This window comes from Fukomys damarensis, unplaced genomic scaffold (assembly GCF_012274545.1).
Source record: "Fukomys damarensis isolate Sample0158 unplaced genomic scaffold, DMR_v1.0_HiC HiC_scaffold_14, whole genome shotgun sequence".
NCBI lineage: Eukaryota > Metazoa > Chordata > Mammalia > Rodentia > Bathyergidae > Fukomys > Fukomys damarensis.
In genome coordinates this window covers 72446060-72455450 of record NW_022900926.1, presented here as the reverse complement: position 1 = coordinate 72455450, position 9391 = coordinate 72446060, and the positions used below count along the sequence as shown (strand labels likewise).

The following is a 9391-nucleotide window of genomic DNA, read 5'->3' as shown; positions in this document are numbered from 1 at the left end:
TTGACTTTTTATGTATATTCAGAGAGAAGTTAAGTCTCGTGTGAAAATAGTTGTCTAATAATTAAATAAAATTGTTCAGATAGGTTAATATTTAACCTATCTTGTGAGTTTTTCTAGAGGTTATTTGAATACATATCATTTCATGTTCTAATAAGATTTTAATGGTGATTGTTAGTTTGATATTCTCATTTTTATTTCACTCTGAAAAATGGTTTTAACTTTTTTTTTCTTGACAGAGCAAATTCGATTAAAGAATATCAGAAAAGTATATGGAAGATGTATGTGGTATCGTTTGCGGTTATTAAAACCCCAGCCAAATATTATCCCCACTGTAAAGTAAGTAATGGATTTCAATAAAAAGCATACCTACTGCTTTTAATCTTTGCTAAGTATCATACAAAATAGGGGTATGATGATGACTAGGATATGTGTCTGTAAAGAAATTGCAGACTGTAATAAAGGTTAAAATATAATTAGTAAGTTACAGCTGTCTGAACAGAGTGTTTTAGGAGTCCAGTGTTGGAGAAAGAGATAAGTCAAATTTTGAATGAAGACCTTATATACCTTGTTATGATTTGAGTCTTACGTTAAAGTCTATAGGGGAATCTTTAAAAGATTTCAGAAGCATGCACATGACATGATCAAGTTGACATTTCATTGTGATAATTAAAGTTTATTGAGTACATGCTGTTAGACAGGAGCTTTATACATTATCTCATTTAATTCTATGTTAACTACAAAGTAAATGTTTTTGCTTTTCCTCAGACTGAGACTAAGATGCAGGTATAAGTTCTGGAGCCAGCTACCTAGTCAACCTTTATTTTGACAGGATACTTAAACATGCCACTAGCATGTTCAGTTAGAGCATTAAGATGCAGGTATAAGTTCTGGAGCCAGCTACCTAGTCAGCCTTTATTTTGACAGGATACTTAAATATGCCACTAGCATGTTCAGTTAGAGCAAACCTGTTTGATTCTGTGTTAATTCAAGGGACTTAAATTGTATGTCTTTGTAAGGTTTGATTCTGCCTTGTGTAAGGAGAGGAAAACTTAGCTTTGGTATTAGTGTTAATCAGTGATGTAAAACTAAAGGCAAAATTAGGCTTGACGAATAGCTTTCTATTTACTTTTATTTATTCTTTGAGGTTGGCTTATTTTAAGCTTTTGTGAAACATCAGGGACAGTATTTTTATAATCTCTCAATCGTCTTTTTCTGGTTTTGTTCTATGCTTTTTTAGCTTGAAAATCTGTTTTCAAGGAAGAAAAAACGACCAAAACACTTCTGAAGTTTTTTTCCTCCCCAGTGGTTAATGAACTGATTTAAAGTGTAGATTAAAGAAGTAATTAAATTATCGTAGCAATGTAGATAAGATTAGAAACTATCAAAACTTTTTGTTTGATGCTTAATCCCAAGCATTGTGTAGTGCTTCTCTTTTCAAAGCATTCCTGAAACTGAAGTTTGTAATTTTTGGAAGTTGTTTTCACAATGATATATAGAGCGTGCTTAAAGAAAACATGCAGGACTTCACAGGATAAAAATTGAATAATGAAGCTACATGCAGGGAAAATGCCTCTTTTTAGGGAGCTAAACAGGCTGAGAAAATCTGGCAGGAGCATGATGTAATCCATTATGATTTTCCACCTTTGTTTTGGCACTCGGGAAATTAGACCGTGGTTTAGTGGTTGTGGTAGTTTTTACCAGCCTGATACTAAACTGAATAAGACCCAGTGCCAAGGAAACTGTAAACAAATCAGAAGAGAAAAGTTATGGTTTATGCTTCTTTGTAGCTATAATTACCATCTCCCATTGATCATCTTGGCCAAAGTTAAGGATTGTTTCTTGGAGGTAGACCATTTGTGTTGTCTTATTTTTAGCTTTATATTTTTATTAGTACATATTTCTCATACATATCGATCACATTCATCAAAGGAAATTTGTACCTGTACATAATACATCTTGCTCCTTTTTTTTCCTATTTCCCTCTCCTCCCTTCAACCTGTTTTTCCCCTCTCCATTTACAAAAACTTTGTTCCATTTTTTTGTTCTCTTTTTTTCCCCTTTTTCCTTTCCTTCTCTTCCCCCTCCCTTCCTTGTTCCCCTTTCCATTTGAACACATTCTTCCTACTTCCCAATATCTATCCTCCATTATGTTCCTTGTTTACTCTTTGGGTTTCTCACACAAGAGAAATAAAGTGATATTTAAACTGTGTGTCCAGTTTATTTCACTTAAGATTGTGGTCTCGAGGTGTATCCACTTTCCTACAAATGACTCAGATTCATCCATATAGCAGAGTAGTACTCCATTGCATATAAATAACACATTTTCTTTGTCCATTCGTCTGTGATGGGCATATGGGCTGTTTCTAAGTTTTAGCTGTTACAAACAGTGCTGCTATAAACATGGGTATGCATATATCACTGTGGTATGATGCTTTTGACTCTTTCAGTAAGATACCTAGGAGGGGATTGGGTTGGGTCTTAAGGATGAATAGAATTGGGGTAGGTGGAGAAGCAGATAGGAATTTTTGGTGGAAAGATAGGAATGCAAAAGCATGATGGTTGGGAAAGCTTAGAGAACATTGGGAAAATGAGAATTTGTTTTGTTTGAAAAATCAGGATGATAAAAGTTAGCAGTTGAGGTGGAACTTGATTATTCCATATGATTCCAGATGGAGAGTATCACTCTAGGTGAGCAGTGTACTTTAAGCTAGATTCTTATCATAAGAGCTTAAACACTGGGCAAACTTTTCAGTTTGAGATAAGTCAATCTGTTTTATTTGGTCTTCTGTGATTAATTTTGTTTTTGTTTAACAAATCTTATTCATTATAACAAATTGCTGTGTGAGGGTTATATAAAATTAATAATTTCATTTCATCACCTAACAGTATGATGATTATACATTTATTTTTAGTATACTATTTTATTTACAGAAATTGCATTTTGCAGAGCTTGAAAGCTGTTTGCCTTTTAAATTCAACACATTACATTTTACTTTTGTGGCTAGAAGGTATTTCAGTGTATGATTATACCATTAATTTATTTGTCTAGTAAGTCTGTTGATGGATATTTGTAGATGTTTGTTGTTTGTTTTGCTATCTAAATCTGTAACTACCCTTTTATATTATATATACTTAATTCTGGTTTATTTCCTTCTACATATCTTAAAGTGGAATGGGCTGTAGATGGAAAGGGTATGTTCTTCTGTAGGGCTTTCCTAACCCTTATAAACAGATAGTGTTCAGAGTATATGTGTTTTTCTTTAGCCTCTCCACAACTGATTCCAACATCAGTATTTCAAATACATTTATTAAACAGAACACATTGAAGAAGCAAGAAATTAGTTGTCTTTTCAAATTATAAATTCTTTTATATATTTTTAATGAATGCACATCTTTTTCTATCTATATTGGCTATGAATGTTCCATTGTGTAGCTGCAGTGTGGTTTATTTAATTAGACTCTTGTAAGGTTTATTCAGTGAGCTCCCTGAAAATGGAGATTAGGTTATCTCCAAAGATTTACCGTTATCAACAAGGCTGTTTATTCATCTTTGCACAATTGACCAGTTATTTTTATTAATAAAATTGCCCTTGACCTAGCAATTATACTTTTAGTAAGATAAATTCTTTTTTATATTATATGACTTACTGAACACTTAATACATATATATTTTGATCTAATTTAATGAGTCCAATAAAGTAATAAGTTGAATTAACTTTTATACTTGAAATTCTGTAAATAGTGAGAAAATGTATTATAAGGGAGAAATAACTAGATTCTTGAGAATTCAGAGGTGAAAAAGGTGTTGTCTTTGCTGTAACAAGAGTTTTCAGGTCTGCAGTTGTGGAAGTTGAGTGATAAGAAGAGTGATAGGGAACTGCTTTCAATTGTTTTATGTCTTGACCTTGACATAATGTCATTAGACTTGCACAGGAAAGCCATTCCAATGTATTTATTTATATTTCATTTATTTTTTCCTAACAGAAAAATAGTTCTGCTTGCAGGATGGGCGTTGTTCTTATTCCTTGTATACAAAGTTTCCAAAACAGACCGAGAATATCAAGAATACAATCCTTATGAAGTATTAAGTTTGGATCCTGTAAGTAATTTTATATAATGCTCTTAAGGCCATATCTAAAAGAAATTGGGCCATGCCTAAAGAAAGCAGACCTTGGTCAGTTAAATTTTTTATTAAAATGAAATACTGAATTCATTATCATTCCAGAGTATTTTTTTTTTCAATGCCTCAGCTTTTGATTATCACATTATTAAGGAATAATTTATAATTGCTAAAATGTAAGAATATTTAAAGATCAGAAGTTAAAAAGACATCTGTGAGACTGGTTTAGTGAAAAGTTAAAAATAAAACTGGGAGGTTATTTGTATGGTTAGAATGGTATAAATCATACCAACTTGTGTTGATTAACCTTTAGGCAGTTTGTGAAGGTTGGAATGAGAGATCCTATAAGGAACTTATTGTCACAGAAATTCAAGTTAACATTGGGTATGCTCCTTAGGTTCTTCATTGAATTTGATTGGTGTGTCCCCATAGAAAATTAGTCTTTTGGTTATATCATTAGAACATTAGAACTGAAATTAATAGAAATCATGTAGCTTTTTTCAGGTAGAGAAAACAAGGCCTAAAAATCTCACTTGGGATCCTATAGCTTTTTAGTGGTCAGATTGATCTAGTGTCTTTGAATTTTTTCCACAGACCTCATTTTTTTTTTCTTTTTAACTTCTGGATTCATATAAAGTAAGAGTATGTTCATCTTCTAGTTTTCTACTTTGTAGAAGAAAGTTTGTATATAATCTTGATTTTTCTTGTGATGATCGTGGCAGTCAGGAGTGTAAGATTAAAGATGAGAAGTTAAAAAGACATCTGTGAGTGGTAAGGATTTAGCTCAGTGGGTCTTCCACCTGCCTTGCAAAGGCAAGGTCCTGAGTTTGATCCGTGGTGAAAAAACAAAAAACACATCTGTGAAATGATATGAAATGTTATTGGTATAAAGTGAGACTGACTTGGACACAGGCCAACTTATTAAATATTGTATTAAAATACTGGTAAGTAATCGAAACCAAGAATTCAGGTTATAAGGGAAATTAACTTTTGATTTGAAGGTTTTTTGAATTAGTCTTAATTTACTTAATTTACTGTGATCATTTTTTGATATCTGAATATCAGTATACTTGTATTTTAAATTTGGCAGTATATAGTTTTATTCTTAAATCATCAGTGCCTAGCAAACTGCATGAAACACTGTATGTATTCAATAAAATAAATATGTAGGACAAAGTAAATAGTTTTTATTTAAAATACAGGATAAAATTTATGGGACAAAATCTATAGGATGAAGTAAATGTCAGTTCTTTTGTTACGATATTGAATAGTTCATGTTCAGAATAGGTTCAAAATATGATGTATTATTTCTTTACAACATTGTGCTTTTTACTAACACAAAATTGTTTTTGTTTTTTAAGGGAGCAACAGTAGCAGAAATTAAGAAACAGTATCGATTGCTGTCACTTAAATACCATCCAGATAAAGGAGGTGATGAAGTTATGTTCATGAGGATAGCAAAAGCTTATGCAGCGTAAGTTCTGTAGGGCCGATCGTACCTTTTAAAGAGAGATAAAGCTTGTTTTCTGTTTTAATAAAATAAATGCCATATATGCTTTTACTAATACTAGCTTTATAGGTTTTTGGGTTTTGTTTTTTTTTTTTGAGTCAGGGTCTCACTATGTAGTTGAGACTAACCTGCAACTCACTATGTAGCCCAGGCTGGTCTCAAACTCACAGTGATCCTCCTGCCTCACCCTCCCGAGCACTGGGATTACAGGTGTGTGCTACCATGCCTGGATAGCTTCATAGGTTTGAGCATATCACTTTTGGAACTTCTCAGCAGCTCTAAAATTATAATTTAATTAAACCTTAAGTTTTAAGGAATTTAGAGTTGGCATTAGGGTAATGTGGCCTTAGTTAAATTTAGTAAGTGATGAGTTAATTGAGCTATTTTCTAAGCATCCTGAATAGAAAAGGATATATGCATACTTAGTTATTAAGGCCTTTATTAAGCTAGATTTGTTTCTCTTTGGCAATGCAGTCATCTCATTTTAACTATTTAAAAGCAAATTTAATTTTTAATTTCATTCATTTTTATACTTCATCTTTTTAGAATTTTATTGTGATCAATTCTAATTACTTTATTGTTAAATGTATTTTTTGAGATGTAGGTTTTTTAATTCTTTTTGCTTAGAAACTTCTTTAAGAATCTTCACAACTTGCATAGTTTCTTTGTTGGATTCGATACAGAGTGAAGTGAGCTGTGTTATTATAAAAAACATTAGTCTCAATTCATGGTGTATATATTTGCATTTATAAACTTTGAGAAACTTTTTTTTTTTTTTTTGGTATCGGATCAAACTCAGAATCTTGTGCTTGTGAGGCAGTTGCAGTGTCAGTGAGCCAAATCCCCGGCCCAAGGAACATTTTTGTGCAAGGAGATTAATTGTGTAAAATTATATAAATTGTATAAAATTAATGTTACAAGAGATAAAAGAGCTGGAGTCTTCAGGATTCCTGATGAGTACATCCTCACACAGCTATTATATTGTATTAAAGGGTAAAACATAAAGGGGGATACAGTGATATATAATGTATAATTTTACAAACTAGTTTAAAGAATATACATAAATTATAGACATATAGCAAACCGAATGTGGCACGTGAATGACAGAAATTTGGGAAATGTCTTAACTGATTTTTATGCTTAGTAAAATATAGACTTTGTACCTATTTCCTGCATTTTCTATGGATTACTGGTTATATATGTGACATCTATGTGATTTATCATAAGGCAATGTCACCCAGGAACTTCTGAAGTGGGTAGTTATGTTTTGTGCACAGCTGGTGTCTTTCTGATTGCTGTTTTTCAGTTAGTGCCTCCCCTTTCCTTTTTTTCAGTGTGTCTTCTTCAAGCATTTGCTCTTTTTGCACAGATATTGCTATGCCTTAATTGCTGTCTTCAGGTAGTTTAAGAACTGAAGATTTCCAAATGAAATTAGATAGCCAAGATTATCTAATTTGTAGCCTTGATTTTAATGCTTTTACTCCTCTACCCCAAGTCTTCTATAACAAGTTTGTGGTTTTTTTTGCTGGTTCTATTTATCATGTACAGTTACTTTCCTAAAATGTGCAGAAAAATAAGGCTGTTTTAACTCAGTTTTATGATGAAATTATAGAATATTTTGCATATACAATATCATAAATAGTTGATGGTTTGTCATTCCAGGGAAGTAAAATGATTATTGGACCCAAAACTTTGAGACCTTATGATTTATACAAGTCCAACTGAATTAGGCAGAGTTGTGTATTTTATTAAATATAAGTTCTAAGTTATTTATTAAAGCTCCTGTTTTATATATCTAGCAGCCCCAAGTTAACTCAAGCAACTTTAGCAGTGCAGTTACATAGGCTTTGATTTGCAAAGATATTTTAGGATTTGCTTTATTTGGGATTTTTTTCTTCCTCTATTTGCCCATTATAATACTGTAAACTAGCTAGGCTGTTCCTATTTTTTCATATCACATTCTAACTTGTAAGCAAGGAAGACTGGTTATTTTTGTTTAAGACTTTGGCATTATCTATTTCATTCTTCTTAACACAGTCAAGATTGGGCTTTCATGTGTCGCAGTTATCTTTACATTGCTGTGGAGTAAGTGGGCAGCATAGGTGTTACTTTGGAGATATTTTTATTTTTTAAAAAAGGTATATGTTTCCATGTGCTCTTATACATGAATATATAACCCAATTTTTCATAGCTAACACATGCTTACTCATAAAATTTAGTGAAAGCATGCTCTATTCTAGCATTTGTATTAATCTGGGGTCCCTGAAATTGTATACATACTTTATGTATGTTTGTATTACACATTTTTCCCAGTGTCAAGGAAGCACCGGTACACTGGGCATGGTGGTATATGCCTATAATCACAGTACTCAGAAGGCGGAGGCAGGAGAATTGCTGTGAGTTTGAGGCCAGCCTGGGCTACATAGTAAGTTTAAGACCAGCATGAACTACACAGTGAGACCCTATCTGAAAAAACAAAAAACAGAAACAAAACTAAAGTGGGGGCATGGTCTTTATTAAATTCTTAGTAGGACTTATATCCCTTCCCCTCACTCCCCTCAAAAGTTGAGATGCAGTCAGTCATACTTAGGAAATAACTATATTCATTGGGTTTTTAAAACTTATGATAATATAACTGATCTTGTTTTTACTTGCTATATTAATTATACTGAAATCACATAGCTTCTATGTAGTTTAAATTCTATTTCTTTGCTTTTCATACATTGAGGAATTTTATTATTTGTTTTTTTTCTTTTTTTAAAAAAATTGAGTTTATTGGTATAATCTAGGTATACAATACAATTACATTCATTATTGGGATCCTGTACCTTTACATGATAGGTCTTGATTCTCATTTTTTCCCCTTGTCCCTGCCCACCCTTCATCCCCTCCTCCCCTCCCCATTTACAAACACTTTATTTCCATTTTTTCAGTTTCTCATATTTTTTCCTCTCCCTTATTACCTTTCCCCCACCCTTCCCACTTTCCCTACACCTTTAACCCTTTACTTCCTATTTCACATTATTAATTATCTCATTAGGATCTTGTGTACTATTATAGTTTTTCACACCAGAGAAACTATTCGGTATTTCAGTTAAATCTCTATATGAACATTAAAAATAGGGAATCCTAAAATAAAACTAAAAAGGAAAGTAAAAGAGAAAAGGCAATGATGTAAAATTAAAATAATCCTTAATTCTGAAGATGAAAATGGTCTTTGAACATATTTAAGTTGCTTATCTTATTTTTTTTCATTATTTAGAGAATACTTTATTAGTTTCTGTAATCAAACCCACGTAGATATGACCTTACATACTTAATACAGTGCATTACCTCAGTAGAAATGGAAAAAAAAATTAACTTTCTAGACCAATATGGCTGTTAATTTCTGTACAATGCCAACTCAACACAGTAAATTGGGATAACTTTTTCCAAAGTCAACAGCACCATTAGTTTCCAAAAATTCAAATTATATATATGTATATATGTATATTTATATTTATATAAAAAGACCAATAATAGTATGTTATGCATCAATAGCAGCAACAGCTTTTCCAGGTTCTGTAGTCATCTGAGCAAAATTATAGACATTCAGCACACTCCATTAAAAATCAAAACAAAACAAAACAAAACAAAGAGAAGAATAACACCCAGAAAACAGCAAAGTTCTGTTGCTGTTGTGGTACCTGGCACCATTTTTTTTTTTATTAACATCTTAATCATCATCTGGAAAGAGAACATTCTAGAGTAATATCATTAAA

The 9391-nt window shown here is 32.0% G+C and overlaps 1 protein-coding gene across 1 annotated transcript in view; it reads left to right on the top strand.

Annotated features, from left to right (window-relative positions):
* The first annotated feature begins 241 nt into the window (after nt 1–241).
* Sec63 (SEC63 homolog, protein translocation regulator) overlaps nt 242–9391 on the top strand; it is a 52107-nt gene continuing 42957 nt past the window's right edge. Inside the window, exons 1-3 of the mRNA XM_033763430.1 lie at nt 242–336; nt 3985–4099; nt 5482–5594. Coding sequence (XP_033619321.1) covers nt 281–336; nt 3985–4099; nt 5482–5594 — 284 coding nt within the window. The 5' untranslated portion in view covers nt 242–280. The remainder of the gene's footprint in view (nt 337–3984; nt 4100–5481; nt 5595–9391) is intronic.